The 16538-nt window shown below is 38.9% G+C and overlaps 1 protein-coding gene across 2 annotated transcripts in view; it reads right to left on the bottom strand.

Annotated features, from left to right (window-relative positions):
- Positions 1 to 385: 385 nt before the first annotated feature.
- The window catches only part of SLIT2 (slit guidance ligand 2), a 359630-nt gene continuing 343477 nt past the window's right edge, over positions 386 to 16538 (bottom strand). For both annotated transcript variants that reach the window (XM_004432303.3, XM_004432305.3), the window contains 4 exons: positions 8918 to 9072; positions 3425 to 3716; positions 2985 to 3196; positions 386 to 1903 (listed from right to left, as the gene is read on the bottom strand). In XM_004432303.3, the coding sequence (XP_004432360.1) occupies positions 1662 to 1903; positions 2985 to 3196; positions 3425 to 3716; positions 8918 to 9072 (901 nt within the window). In that variant the 3' untranslated portion in view covers positions 386 to 1661. The remainder of the gene's footprint in view (positions 1904 to 2984; positions 3197 to 3424; positions 3717 to 8917; positions 9073 to 16538) is intronic.

The raw sequence follows: 16538 nt of genomic DNA, 5'->3' as shown, positions 1-16538 counted from the left end.
ACAATATGCTACTCTCAAACCAACTTCTGGCAACAAGAAGGTATTATTTTCTTCCCTGTTCTTTCTGTATCACTTTAAGAAATTCTTAAGGAGGAGACTCTAAACATTGTGCAATTTCTAAGAAAACCACCAAGCTGTTAATGAAGTAAATATCTGTTTAATTTGCAAACATCAGTAGTGTCACTGATATTAGTCTGGAGAAAGACAAAGCACACTGAATTATACATGTACATCTAATTTTCTTTGTAAAAAAAAAGTTTTTGGAAAGAAACATCTGCATTTTACAGGGTACCCTGGGATTTTAATGAGGGAAGAGCACAGTCCACTATAAATCATTATCAATTCTACATTGTAATTTAGCAGCAAACATGTTAACATGGGAACATTAAGGTAATAAAGGAGCTTTATTGTTTGGAAAAAAAATCACAGTTCTTGACATTACAGCTTTTCTCTTCCCACCCCACCCCCAATAGAAGGGCAAAAAATGGCAAAGAAATATTAATTTGCGAAAGATCTACTTTTCTAGTGTCGATTGCTACGCACCATTTCTGTTCTGCGAGGACAATTTGCAGAGGGGCCACTTCTTTCTGTACAACGACCATTTCACATATAGACTTTACACACTCTCTGCAGGTGTCCCGAAGGAGGCCAGAAGGTCATTGACCCCAATGGTCAGGTGTCAAGGTAAACAGACCAACACATATTTATCCCAAGATAACACCCTATGTTAGTACTATTGCCAGAAAAACAAAAAATCCTGATTTTTAAGTTTGAAAAATATACAAAAATATCAGGACAATTATAAATTAATATATATTAAAGCATCGAGGAACAGCAAAAGGATGGCCTAAAATGTTAAGTACAATGTACTTTGATACAATAAATATTTCTCATTGAAACTGAATACTGTATAGGGCTGTTTAGAACTCATAGAAACAAAAATTCATATTATTACTAATTTATTTATCAATAATCTATTGGTTCTTTATCATCTTCTTTATCATTTATATTACAAAAAATTAATACTGGAAAATGGTAGATAAACACTTTTGTGTGCTTCTTCTGCTAACATGCTGACGTTTAAAAAGAAGATAAAATTTATTTTAGCACTCCCATCTCCTCTCATGAATGGAACCCAGGTCTTCAGGACACTATATTTTGCACAAAATATTACTCAACCATTTGTTCTATCTGTGAATTCTGGAGTTCCACTCCTCTGCCTTGCATCCTCACTCACACACATGTGCTTGGTCTGTCCTCGTGAACTGTAGACATGCGCACGAGGGCACGTGGGTTTTATGCTCTGGGCAATTGCACGTCAGCGCACAGTAGCTCGCCTCTCCCTTGTGGATGTGCTTCTGCTTGTCTTCCGCAGGCTACAAAGATGAATCCAAGATACGATGGTTCCCAACGTGGTCCTCATGTCTCTAAGTACATCTTTCTTCATACTTCTCCAGCATCGGGGAAGCTTTAGTTCAAGCATTTCTTTTTTTTTTTTTTTTCCAAATGCAGAAAAAAAACGTCTTTATTCTCATAATAAAAATAGTCTGTTCTGTATTTTACAATATATTTCAAATATTTCCACTATGAAGCATTAATGAGTCCAACATGGTCAAGAAGTATACAACATTTTCCAAAGACAAAAGAGGCCAGGGGTGCGTTTAGGAGGCGCACCTGGTACAGCCGCATTTCACCACCTTCTCAACCTCATCCACGAAGGAGGACCCATCAGTGCATTCGAAAGAGTATTTCCGTCGCTTGCTCCTCAGAGGTCCGCAGCACTGCCCTCCCGCACACCCGCCTCTGCACTCCAACCGGGAGACCTTCTTCGTTGTTTGGCAAGCGGCATAGCCCTGCTGCTTTTGGTAATAATCTCTTATCCGTTCCCCTCGACAAGAGATTTCTAGAAAAGAACAAGAAGCACAAGCACTGTAAGGGCAGAGTCGCTGTAAGTCACGTGGAGTGACGGAGAATTCACAACTCACTTCAGGAGGCACTGCTTTTGCTTCTCGTTTGTGAATGCTATTTTCAGTGTTATTATATATCATGGCTGGTGGCACAGCCTGCTATTCATTAAAAAGTACTTCTTTTTGGCCTTTATTTTCAGCAAAGTGAATACTATATCTGTGGACTCTAAATACTGTGCTATTGGACTGACAAGAAAATTGGATTCCTAAATCTTTCCGTTTATTGCAAAAATACACATCTTCTGTTTTTACACGACTAACAGCTGGTTTTGTTTACCACAGGGAGCGGTTTCAGAGAGAATGCAATTTAATTTATTAGACCTGGAGTTTAATATCATTCAATCTGTTACTTAATACAAGTAACATTCCACTAACTTCATAAATTACCCTAGTATGAACTAGTTCAAAAAGAGACATCTGCTAAAAGCTTCCACGGGCACGTTCCTCGCTTCGTCCCTCCGATACGCACAACAAAATCCGTGCCAGCTGGAGGCTGATCACACAAAGCAGGAGAAAGGTGGGCGAATAAGGCAGCCCGTTTCCGTTCCTCTCACCTGTGTAATTTGCTGTCCTAAATCAGTTGATTCTAAGGTCAAAGGTGATTTTGTCCTAAAACTACAGCAGAATTATTAGCTCCCTCTTCTCTGTGCCAGAAGATGAGTTACTAATATATCTGGATGAGATCAGCAGGTAAAGGTAAGAAGTGAGTACAGTAAACCTGCTTCTACGTAAGGTAAAAAGGAGTGTTTTCACAGCGAATCACGCTGTGAGTGGACAGCTGAAGGCGTGTGAAATCTGGCGGTGGAGGGTTAGGACATTTCACGTCTGGTAGCTTCACAACACTGGGAAATAAATCAACATCAGCAACTGCAAGTAGTGCACAGACCTGGCATTCCTCATATCGCCCCCCTCTATCTCTCTCTGTCTCTGTCTCCTTTTCTCTCTCTCTCTCTTTTCAAAGATGGGGGTCCCTCTTGTTTTGCCCAGAGAGGGAGATGACCTGCTGGGTTGGCTTACCTCGATCACAGCTGTCGCCAGTGTATCCACTGCTGCATTCACAGTAGGGCTGCCCAAGTCCCGAGAGCCTGCATTTGCCATGCTTACACTTGATCGTCTGGCAGGGGTTAAACAGATCCTCCTCTTCATCACAGAGGACACCCCCATGGCCCTCCAGACACTTACAGCTGTAGGAGAATGCATTGATGGGCAAGCAGGTGCCATGTACGCATCTACAGCGGAGGAGGAATGCAAGAATGGAGATGCGTTAGGCAGAGGGGATGAGAATGGAGGCAGGATGATGGAAAGAGTATGGAGATAGTGCTAATGGTCTGACCTCCTTCTCTTCCCTCTCTCCTTCCTTTTTCCTTCCTTCCCTCCCTCCCTTCTTCCTTTCTTTCTTGGGTTTTGTTCTTAGGGTTGGAGTATGTGTGTTTAACTATGAAGCAGCCCAAACTTACTTATTTCCAAGACAGGGGTCATTGGTCCTCTGGTCACAGAGGGGCCCAGTCCATCCTTCCTCACACTCACAGGTGAAGCCCGACTGGCTGCTGGGCTGGCACGTGCCGTGGGCACACACCTTTTTGTGGCATGGCTCACAGCCCGGCAGAATGCCGGTTTGCATGGGCACCTTGCGGAAGTCCTGCAGCTCGCTGTTGATGTAAAGGTTCCGGATGCAGCCATGGAAGCTGGTGCCATTCTGCCCAGGGGCCTGGCGCAGAGCTGCAGCCACATTGTTCTTCCCGGGCATGCCTGGGGAGGGACACCAAGGCAGAGGTCAGGCTCTTTGGGCGATCCTCAGCCATTTGCCACCCAGACCTTCTTAGCTTTTCCAGCAGGGTGGCCGTCTGTGTGACACTTCTTTAGGAGAACCAGACATCATGAGCATCCAGTCCTGTCGTTCTCAACCTGGCTGCACATTAGAATCACGTGGGATCTTTGAGGAAATACTGTTTGGGGCCTCAGCCCAGAGGAACCTGATCAGATCATCTGGGCGAGGTGGGGGCGGGAGAAGAGATGTGTGTTTGTTTCTGTTTTTTGGAAGACGCTTCAAGTAATTCTAATGCACAACTAAAATAAAGAACCTAGTTCATTGGTGGTCAATCTTTAATCTTTAACATTTGATTCAAACAAAACCTTACACGAAGGCATAAATACATAAAACTTAAAAGCAGAGCTACTGTAACTAAAGGTGAGATGGGGAATGCGGGAGGGATTAACGCTCCCTTTTCTCCACCCACCTCCTCAACCCGGACACACAGCCCTGGAAGCCAAGAGCTCCACAAAGCTCAGTGCAGTCCTCTGACCAATCCTACCCCTTAAAGATGAAGGGCCCTGGGCCCAGAGAGCTTGCGTGACATGATCAGTGTCACCCAGGAAGATTGGTTGGAGGTGGGCTGATGAGACAAACCTCTGCAATCTCTAGAGTCACGGTTCAGTCCATCCAGTTTCAGGGGGTGAGAGCTGGGCTCACAGTGATCATTCAGCCCAGCACTGACAAATCCTAAGCTAGCAACTAATTCAGCTCACCACCAGCAATGTGCTGAGCTCAGCTGTGGATGTCAGTGCCTGGAAAACTATCAGGACAGCACCTCATTCACGTCATTTTTTTCCTTGCTAATTGAGAGTGAAGCCTTCATATTTCAAGAAGTTGAGAATACAAAAGAAATTCCTCCAAAAACAGGATTTGCAATCTTTGTATATATACATTCCACTAGTGACAGTCATCTGGTAACCCTCATTTGGCAAAAGGGAGGAATCTTTCCATGGCCTAAGCCAGACCCTGAAATAGTTCCTGGATGGAATCCTGCACAAGGCAGCCATCCAGTTACTGTTGGGTAAGGGGAGGGAGCAGGAGGCCTTCAGAGCAGCTGATGTTCCCCGCTGGCACGCACACCCTCGCTGTGCCTGGATTCTGAGCTACTGGCTGGAGGGTCTAGGCTGGGGAAGACCCCGGTTCTCACTCTCTTGGGGGTTCATTGGTTATAAAGACCAACAACCTCAGCACTCTCTGGGCCCCGCCTCGTGGCATGGTCTCCTTTCCCAGTCAAAGGAGGCCCATTTGAGTTCCAGCAGGCCCCAAAGCCAGACAGCTAGGTGTATAAAACCACTAGGCTAGAAGTCTAAGTCCTTACTGTTGGTTCTACATGCACTTGGGCCACTTCCCTCTCTGGGGATTAGTTTTCTCTCTATAACAAGAGTGCATGGACCAGAGCAGTTCTTTCCGAGGTTATCATACATAAGAACTACCAGAGGTGCGTGTTCAGAAGGCGGCTTCCCAGGCCCCATTCTCTCCCCACCCTGAGATTTTGACCCAGTGGGAAGGGGTGGGGTGCGGAAATCTAAATGTTAATATGCAGCCTGGGTGATTTGGCTACAGGTAGTCCATGTTCACACTTTGACAGCTTCTGAATTAGGTGTCCTGGCTGTGAAGTTCCATGAGTTCAGGCTTTCAGTCTATGTTCATCTGGCCTTGAAGACTGAGTCGCTTTGTAGAGTGGGGTCAAGAGGGTGAAATGTACCATTTCCAGGAGAGGACTAGTGATAGGAAATTCCTTGCTCTGGGACAAGTTCTTCTAATTTAATCATATTAATCCATTATAAATGTGTGGATTTTAACGCCCACACATTTATGGTCCTTTCTTCAGAGGTTAAAAAAGAACTTCTTCCAAAGCTATTTTTAATAGCTCATTTTGATGGAGGTACGACACACACATGTACATGTGTCAAGACTAAATACAGGGGCCGGCCCTGTGGCGTGGCGGTTAACTGCATGCGCTCTGCTGCTGGCGGCCCGGGTTCGGGTCCCGGGTGCGCACCAACGCACCGCTTTGTCAGGCCATGCTGTGGTGGCATCCCATATAAAGTGGAGGAAGATGGGCACAAATGTTAGCCCAGGGCCACTCCTCCTCAGCAAAAAGAGGAGGATTGGCATGGATGTTAGCTCAGGGCTGATCTTCCTCACAACAAAAAAGAAAAGAAAAAAAAAGACTAAATACAGACTGGTGAAGTTCCACAGCTGGGAGAAACAATTAGTAAATGTGTTCCTTTTATTCCCAAAGCTAACAATTATAAAAGGTCCAGCTCTGATTATAATAATTTGTACAAGAAAATGTTGATCCATCACACATATATTGACTTTCAACAGGATACCAGAAAATCAAGAACTATTCTGAGTTAACTGTTTCACACGCCTAGCACATTTCTAACTAGGAAACCAGGTCTTAATTGATAAACAGAAGTACATCCATGGTTTTTTTCTTTTAGCCTTTCCTCTAGGCCATGGACTGTAGCTGGAATTCAATCAGTCTAGCAATCAGCAAATAACTTAGTGGACAGCTTTTAGCCTCAACAAGCTCTACGTGTTTCAAAATGACAATAAAGGGACCAGATGTCAAGACTGAGGTCCTCTGTCCAATGGTGGCATTAGGAGAGGATTTATGATACATGGAGGGTCTCTATGTGCAGGTCTTAACCTTTTTTTTAAACCCCATTAGGTAATACATGTTCTCATCGGACCACCTAGAAAAGCAAAAGATTAGATTGTGTCCTGTTATGTAAAGCCTATATCACAGGTAGTTGATAACCCAAGGGTAGGTAAAGCTGCCTCCTGGTTTTGCTAGAAATTACCTCTGCTGGGGGCCTGAGGTGTGAGATACATCACCTTCAGGCCTTCCTCCTTGGGGAGTGTCCCTGTTTTCAAACTTGGAGACAAAGGAGAGCTTGTTTACCTTGTTCTCCTTTGCTAACTCAGGGTCTCCTGCCTTTGCCATACAGAATTCAGGGCTGCGGTCTGACAATTGCCTTGTATTTTTTAAATCTGAATTACCCTTGAGACTGCACTTTGAGTTGGAAGGAGATGGGCCCAATGTGTTCTTTGGCAGTGAGACTGGGATGGAAGTGGTTTCCTGCAGGCCTGGACGGGCAGAGGCACCATCTGGATTCTTCCAGGCCCTCTACTCTTAGAAGGATTAGCATTTTTCAGTTTGGAATTTAAAACTTTTTCTTCCATTTTTGAAAAATTTTCTGACCCAAGCACTCCCATTCTGTATTCTTTTCACCACATTCTAAGGGGATTTTAAAAGATTTAATGAAATGGTTTCTAATGAAACCATAATAAAATCAAGTGAAGGAGAAGTCCAGAAAGAAACAACAAGCCACAAGACTTAGATTGCGTCCCTTTCTGCTCTGTGTTAAGAAGTGAGTAGCAATGCAGATGGCTTTGGGGTCAGACAGACGTGGATTCACATGAGGTGCCTATCACTTCATACCTTTGTGAACTTGGACAAGTTTTATGAAGTCCCTGAGATGGTCCCTTAGGGACCATGAAACAAAATCATCATACCTACTTCCTCAAGTCTCTGAGGATTAAGACTGTAAAAGCACTGTGTTGAGCACATAGCAAGTGATTAGTAAATATAATTTATTTTCTCTCAAACCACAGGTACATCTGTGATTTGCTTCACTCATCCCAAAGCAACGGCTGTTAACTATAACACATTTTGTCCTTTCATGAATCTCATAGTTGTGATTCCCATGAAGCAACTAGATCAGCCAACTTGCTGTGCAGACTTAATATGCAATATTTTATTACAATGCATTTGGTTACTTGAAAATGTGTCTGCTTTCCCCACTCCCCTGGACACAGAGGGATATTTCTTTTTCAACTTCGTATCTTTCATGCATCTATTAACTAAGTTCTCAGCATATGGGAGGTGCTTAATAAATATTTATGGAATTGAACTTTTAACTATTTCTAAAAAATTAAAACTCTACCCAAGTGTTAAGATTTCCTGCTGCCGAAATTACTAAAAACAGAAGTGCTCTGGACTTTCAGGACAATTCCAAAAAACGCCGTCAATGAAGGCTTTGAGGGGTTAAATTGTGTTAGCAATTTGTAGATTAAAATTGTGTAGCATCCCAAGGTTACTGTTTTGCAGGGAATGAGGCGAACTTCTTGAAATACCTGTCATGGTGAAAAAACCAGTTACATTGACCTGTTCTGAAGCTTTAGCTTATTTATCTGTAAAATGAGCTAATTTTACCAGTCAATTCACCTCAATGCAATGTGATTTAATTCAATGCAACTCAATTCAACATAACGTTTTCTTGCTCCTTTGCCTGCAAATTGAAATTCTATGTCTCCAGTTTATATTTACTCCTCCAGATAGAGGCAGGCATGCAAAGCTCTCTTCTTTGTGGGTCCTCTCCTCTGGACTCCTTCAGACTTCTGCTCATACCTCATATCCCTCATCTGTTTACTCATCTGCCTCCTTGTTGCTTAAAAATTAAAAGTCTAGAGTCTTCACTCCATCATCCCAAGCCCTAACCCACCTTTCCAACCCTCTGTCTGTTCATTCACTTTAAGATCTTAGCCAGACAGAAGTACTTTCTGTGACTGCAACACCATTTGTACATTTAATTCATTTGTTCATTCATTCATCATTTGATTTAATTAATAATTATCCTATCATCTACATGAGTTAGCAACTGGTAGGGCAGACCTTCCAGCATGGTAACATGTGACTGAAGCTGGTAGTGTTCACCTCCTCCAGGGAGCTGGAGTGGGGTCATGCACTCCTCAGTTTGCCTCAAACTTGTTTCATGATCATTTCTTCATTGTCTGATTTGACCTCTAACCAACTTTCTTTTTCTATAGACCAGATCAAAGAATAATATTAAATTATATGATGTATAAATCACCTGGCATGTGATAGACACAAAAGCATTATTAATGTCCTTCTCCACCTCAACCACAAATTTAGTTAGCCCCAGAGCCAGGATAACAAAATGGTCTCAATGTCCATCTAGGGCTCTTTTCTATTCCTGCTGTCCATCTTTCAGCGATTGATTACTCTTGGTCAATGACCACAGCGCCAGGCATTAACAACTTCAGATTAGTCTGTGATAGGAATCGCAAGGTTTGGAAACCCACTGAATTTGGAAGAGCTTACCTCCTACGTAGAGTGGGGAGTCAAAATTCAGAGTGGACTGCTTTGACAAATTGGTGATGATTTTGGGGCTCCCTCCATCCACAGAGAGGGAGAGACTCTGATCCAGGGCGAGTAGTTCCACGATGTGGAAGTTTCCATCATTGATTGTCTCCACACTACAAAGGAAAAACAACTTAGCTGATCCTTCCATTTTTTTTTTTAAAGAAAAGGGATTACAATGCAAACTCCAAAAATTACTCCTTGGGAAAAGATACTCCTACCTAACCTTAATAAAGATAAAGACCTGTAGTTGATTTAAAAATTAAAAAATACTTTCAAGGGGATGCAATCAATTTCTACTTCTTAGGAATGGATACAAAATAAGCTTGTTTTCCCATTGGGAGAAGTGGAAATGAGTATACTTTATCATTACCCAGTCATAATCTCCCAATATGTAGAAATTACAAAGGATAATTTATGTATTTGCTTTTAAATGCTATTAAAGTTCCATTTACTCTGATACTATTACTCCAAATTGCATTCGAAAAACAAGGAACCTATACCTGTGCCAAATACACTCTAGAGACATTGGTCACTGGTTCTGCTTTCTTAAATACATTACATTAAGACTAATCAGAATTAAACATACACACAAATAGAGGAAGAACCAACTTGGTAGGATCTTTGTACTTTTTGAAATTTGTTAATTGGTAATATACTTTTACTTCCTTTGCATTCTTCAGAGGGATGCCCATCAAATGCTATAACTGTGAGGAGTCTATGCTCAGTGGAGAGGTGGGAATAACAGATTAAATAAAATGCTTAACGTAGTCATATCTAGGGACTCTAGTGATGACAATCGTCCTTCATTTTCTCTTCTTAACTTTAAAGGGCCAGGTCTAACAATTATTACTGCCATCTTCTAAAAAATTTGAGAGGGCTTATGGAAATTCATAAAATGGATAAAAACAAAATCACTAAGAAACTGAGGTAAAAGGAAAATGAAGATTGAAAAATAAGATAAAAGTGGGCGCAATTAGTAAGTGCTATATAGTTTTAAAGGTTGGTTGTAAAAATAACATGAGTGTTACAGCAGGCAAAAATGAAAACAGGACCAATGAAACAGGACAAAAGAAGAAAACAGGATCCATACACAATGCGGTGTCAGAAATACACTTACCTTTCACTATAGAGGCAACATATGGCATAATGGAAGTATGGCCAAAAGTCACTAGCGAATATTAAAGAACTAATATACTAGGATATTGACTGAAAAGATTGAAAAAAGGCTCAAAAATGGAAATACGGGAGCATATGATAGAGAGATCGTGAATACTTAATATTCCTACGTAAGATGATTGCTTAAATTTCCAGGTGCTGATATTTAAATCTGCAAATAGGTCAAGCCTGGAAAATTACAGAGAAATATATTGACTTTTCTGCATGGTTCTCACCATAGAAGTCTAATCATATCCCACTGTTTGCTGACATAGAATAAAAAGCTTTTGTGATCCGACAATATAAACCATTCTGCAGAACTGTGAAAACATTCGAAGTTCTTTTAGCTTAAGTGGGTAGAAGAGTCCATGTGTATAGGGATCTTTGATAACCTATCTCAGACATCATCTTTTAAAAAATAAATGTTAGATATGTCAATCAATATTTTCGCCTTCTACACATTAATTATCCCAACACTTGATACCACTAAAATCAACAGAGGAAACAATATACAAGGAAATCACTTTCCAAAAAATGTTGCATACCAACCGTTAGTGCTCTTAAATATGATGGTCCTCTAAGGGGGTATGCTGAGTAGTAACATCAACTAATAGTGAAGCATATAGATTTTGGAGTCAGATAAATCTGGATTTGAATCCTGGTCTTGCATTTATTAAATGCTTGACCTTAGATAAGTTACTAATTTCTAATAAACTTCAGTCTTTTCTTCAGTAAATGCTAATAAATATTTCTACCTCCTATGGATAATTTGAGGTCTATATGAAATGATTTTTTTAAAAGTGCAGAGCAAAACATCCAGCATATAGAAAGTGCAAAGTTAAATGTTACATATTAGTAGCACCACCACCACCATCATCATATAAATAATCCAATACTATTTCAGAATGTTTTTCAGGAAGAAATTAGTCCAGCTTTATTTTTAATATTAATTGTAAGATAATGCTAAAGACTGGCAGAAATATAATAACTTCTTTGGGGGAATATCTTGTTCAAGTTACTAAAAGTTGAAAGTAAAACATTAAAATAAAGATATACATAGAGTGGTGGCCAATTGCTTTTTCTTTTGTGATCATATACAACTCTTTAAGCAGTTTTACATGCATGTTCTATGAATATTGACCTTAGTTAAATCATAAACATTAACAATGGGGCCCCCCTTTTTTCCTTTACAATTGCAAAGAAAAGATTCCTACGTACTGGGGAACCGGTTCTTGGTCACTCATCGGTCTTAGACAATCAATCCAGGTATGTCATTGTGGATGATGGTGTTTGATGGAGTACAATTGAGTAAGCTACTTTAAAGCAGAAACCATGTATTACTTATTTCTGTATTCCTTAATGTATCCAGTAGAGTGTCTGGTAAATAGTAGATGCTCAATAAATATATATTAAGTCAGTAAAATATAAGGAAGATGTATTAAGAATAACATATATAATTTTTTTAGTAATACTAACTGGATTAGAGTTATAGATAGTCAAGAGGCTTTAATCATACTTAGGGCAGGGCATCTAAAGATGCATTTTATCAAAAAATTTGGATTTATCAGTGGCCATATCCTAAAGGATAATGCTGGGAGATCAATATTGTTCAGCTTGTCCTAGCTCACATTAGATTTGTGACTGCAAGTAATTTTTTTCTGCTTTATTTTTCTCATCAGGGAAACGCAAATAATAAGACCAAAGAATTATATAGCACATACTATGGTCCAGATACTGTTCAAAGAACTTTATGTGTATTAACTCATTTACGACTCACAACAACCTTAGAATTGGGCACTTAGGGTACTCCAGGTGGCACAGCCAGGGGCTAAACAGATTTGAAGCCAGGTTGCCTGATTCTAGAGTATATGCTCTTAATTATAATCCATCACTTTTACAATCAACAGTCTGAAGAGAACCTAGTACTATACAAATGGCACATGTTCTCACCACTAGCAAGCCTTTAATAGATGATTTCTCTACCAAATAGCCCAAGAATACAGTTTTATGGAAAACAGCCTTGTATGATGGTTTCACACCTTCGTTCATTTACTACAAATCATTGAATTGTAAAAAAATATGTAATAATCTTATAATAAGAGTTTGAAGGCTATGAGAGTGCATATAAAGTACAGAGATTTGAAACTTGGATTTAGAACCTATTTTCCCAATTATAAGTGCAATTCAGACTGACCGGATTTTTCTCCTCCACAAAGCTTTAAATGTCTAATCTGATCATTCCAGAACTTGATAAGAGTTACCACTGAACTTAATTCAATTTATATTTCCTAGAATTAAGTGAGAATTCATCTTGGCCTTTTAACAGGTAAGTATTGTAATACTAATACATATATATATTTTAGGATACTTCCCAGTTTATTCTGATGCCAGCATTACTCTAATACCAAAGCCTAACAAACACATTATAAGAAAATAAAACAATGTATTGTGTAATAAACAAAGATGGAAAAATTCTAAACAAAATATTAGCAAAGCAAATACAACATATAAAATGTTATACAATTATACAATATATAAAATTATACAATATATAATATATAAAATATTAGCAAATGTAAATACAATCCATCATAACCAAGTGGGATTTATCTCAGGAATACAAAATTTATTTAACATTCAAAAATCAATATTACTTACCATGTTAACAAACTAAAATTTTAAAATTAATAATATTTTAATTTAAAAATTAAAATCTTTAGATTCTTTGTTGTTTAAGATGATATTGTGTGTACGGGGCCTGAAGAGAATATGTCAGAGCTAAGAGTATTCTAAGTTGGTGTTTCACGCTGTCTCCCAAAGCATGAGATAAACTGGGGGATGTCCAGGATTCCTTCGTCTATATGCTCTTTTAAAATAGAAGCAGTGATTGACACACCCGTTGTCACATGACAAAACTGAGCTATCATGTTTTATAGTCTATCACAGTCATCTACCTATCCACTCACAATGCATAACATCCTTTTGGGTTCTGCTAAGTACTGATAAACTCTCTTTCACTACTCCCTGGGGAACAATATATATATATGATGACTCACAAAATTCACAAGTGAACCACTTAACAGTGAGCCTTCCACTGGGAACATAAATTGTATTTCTTACATTATTATGTAATTTAGTCTTACACTCATCTATTATCTGAGATTTTGTTTTCTTGAATTTCTAAATGGATGTATGAAAACACAGCAGTTACTCAACTGTCTTGTGGTTTGATACAGAAAAAGAGTTTAAAAACTCAGGGCTTAAAAGAAGAGGGCTCTAAATTGTCTCTGATTTTCCTTATCTATGCAGGACACATTAACAATGACATTTTTATATTCTATCTCAACCATAAATCTTGAGGTATGTCAGGAGTTTAGTAAAGATAAATAGTTCACTTTGCTTATCTGATCTCCTGCTTTTTGCCTTAAAAATTTAAAGAATCTGTTGGTATATTCTGTGCAGCAGTATAGGAATCAGAAACCAGACAAATTCAACTGGTCACCTCATTTTGATATCTCTGGGCTAAAGATACCTCATCTGTAAAGTGGGGATGGTAAGAAAAAATTTCCCTGCCTATCTCTTTAAGTCAAAAGGAATGAGAAGCCAAATGGCATTAAAGGTATCTACATATATGCATAAGACTTTTCAGAAAAACATTTTGTAAAATAATTAGTTTATCAAGTAAAGTTGTATTTTTATCAATGCTTTTGAAGCAAATTATCTAACAAGTAAAAATGCACTAAAATAGACAGGGACTTCTACATTTGAACATACGTAAGAGTCACACGTAAGGCAATAACATTTGCACTTGGGTATTTTTTCTTCAGTATCTGGATATCTGAGCATGAAGAGTATCCGTAAACCCAGCATTACCAATAATTGTGAGCCTATGCTGTGCCTATCACTATACCAGGCACTTTAGACTTCTTACTTCCAATTCTCCCAACCACACATGAAAACAGATATAATTCCAGTTACTCAGATGAGGAAATGGGAGTACAAACAGGTGAAGGAACTTGCTCAAGGCTATAAAGCTGGTAAATAGCGGTGCCTTCCCATTGGCCGAGTGTTCATCCTGGAAATGAGAAGACTATATAGATTCTATCTACTGTCTGTCTTTCCAATGAGTCTAAATTCTTTTTATTTTAATGTAAGCCTGTAAGTTGCATAGCTCAGAGCCTATGTTGCCAACCAAACCTAACAGTTGGCAGGGAAAGTCCCCTGAAGTTTTCCAGTTCCCCTAAATGCTGAAACTGATTAATGCATGTACAGTCCTGTACCTTTGTAGGGTGTTCATCTGATTTCCTAACTTTTAAATAATTGTTGACTATGTTTGCAAAGAAGCTATATGATTTGGAAAGTGACGTTAATTTGAATCTAAAGAAAGAAGCATACAATTTTTATTAATAATTAAAAAAATTTTCTGCCTAGCTAGATGAAAAGAAAGTCACTTTGAAGGGCAATCAATTATCAGCCTACTTGAGGAAAAAATGTGTTACTCCATCCCTATCTGAGGGACTACTGCTAATGTTAGCTTTAAGTTTAGCTGCCATTCATTCATTCATTCATTCATGGCACCATTACCAAGTCCCTCTTTATGCTATGCTCTAAGCCTTAAAAAAATCAGGCATGTGTGCGATATTCTACACTCATTCACTTGTTAGGCAGCTATATCATCTCTGTTGTTGTGATTAGATCCCTTAGACAGCAGGGTGCAGGCAAATGCTTAGCAACTGGCTCTCTGAAAAAAGAGTCTGGATTTATAGCATTTGCTCACTACTGTGGTGGAAATACTCCCAACAAGGCCGACATCAAGCATGATGTCATGGAATTTGGATATGAGAAGAGACGCACACCATCAGCTCTCAGAGCACAGCTCAAATATATTCCTTTTACACAAATGGTTCTCAAATTGGGGTCCCCGGACCAGAACATCACCTGGGAACTTGTGGAAATGAGAATTTTTGGGCTTATCCCAGATCTGAGTCACAAACTAGAGATGGAGCCCAGTAATCTGTATATTAACACACCTTTCAGGTGATTCTGATGAATGCTATTTGAAAACACCTGCTCTACACCACTGCCCGTATTTCTGGCCCCGTTAGCAGTATGCATGTCTACAAGAACCACAATCTTCCATCAGATGTAAGAAATAAAACGAGAAAACGTACATGCCACTTCAGTTCTACTGCAAAAGAAATAATTATGACATCCTGGATTTTCTTAAACACTCTTACAGCTATGTTAACTACTCCCTCCAGACATACTTCCATGAAATAATTGTTCTCATATTGATTCATTCTAGAAAAAAATTGACATCTAAAATCAAACTTTTTAAACCAAAAACTATACTACAATAGAAACAGTAACTTAATATATGACTTTTTCCCTAATTTAACAGATTTCATTTTACTAAAATAAATAAAATCCATTTCCATCAATGTTGAAAATTAACCAAGCAATTGAAAAGATGCACCTGATGTACAAAATTATTCACATGTGTGATGCTCCAACAGCACATTAAATAATGCATAATTTGGAAAACAAAGTTTTACCAAAGTAAATCTCATATAACATAAAATCATGCAATTAAACTGAACTTAAATTTTCTGAGGTAAGCTTATGTAAAAATATCTCCTTTAAAATATTAGTGTGATGTAATTTTAAAGAAGTTATGTAAAGTGGAAACACATCAAGATTTGAAAATTTAATTCAACCAAACAAAATATCTATTAAGCAACTTATGGGAAAGCTGATGGCAACGGTGTTATTGATGGGTTTTGCTATAATGATGGAGAAGTAGTACCTTTCATCAGAGTTCATATTCTAGTAAGGCCTGAGCAAGGTCAGAGGCATTTGGATAAAAGCCAGAAAATTAGGAGCAGAATTAAGACTTGGAACAAATTTCAAGTTGAAGGTGAAGGAAAGAAAAAAGTCAAGAGTAACTCCGCTCCACTTCTGATGCCCAAGAAGACGGTGAGGGCTCTCAATGAAACTAGGAATTCAACAGGAACACGCATTTGGGTGAAGCAAAAAACCTAGTTTTGGACATTCTGAATTTGTGATCCCAATAGCTATGGTTGTTTACTATTTGGTATGTATTGTTCTAAATATCTTACACATATCAAATCATAAAATTCTCACACAATCCCACAAAGACAGAGCTATGATTTACTATAGCCCTTTACCAGGTGAGGCCCAGAGAGCTTACACAATTTGCCCAAGACACACAGTTAGTAGATGGCAGAGCTGGGACTTGCATCAAGGTAGACTGTTGAGAGCACCTGCTCTTTTCTATTACTTCAATTTTATTTTTGAATGGTACTGACATTCAAATAATTCAAAAATCAAAATGATATAAAATGGTATTCATATACAAATTGTGCTTCCACCTTACTCATTCTTCTCTATCCTTGGTTTTTTC

The sequence above is a fragment of the Ceratotherium simum genome, chromosome 8 (genome assembly GCF_057802395.1).
Source record: "Ceratotherium simum simum isolate JZ-2026a chromosome 8, ASM5780239v1, whole genome shotgun sequence".
In the NCBI taxonomy this organism is placed as follows: domain Eukaryota; kingdom Metazoa; phylum Chordata; class Mammalia; order Perissodactyla; family Rhinocerotidae; genus Ceratotherium; species Ceratotherium simum.
Note: the sequence above shows the minus strand (reverse complement) of the source record. Positions and strands in the feature narration are given on the sequence as shown.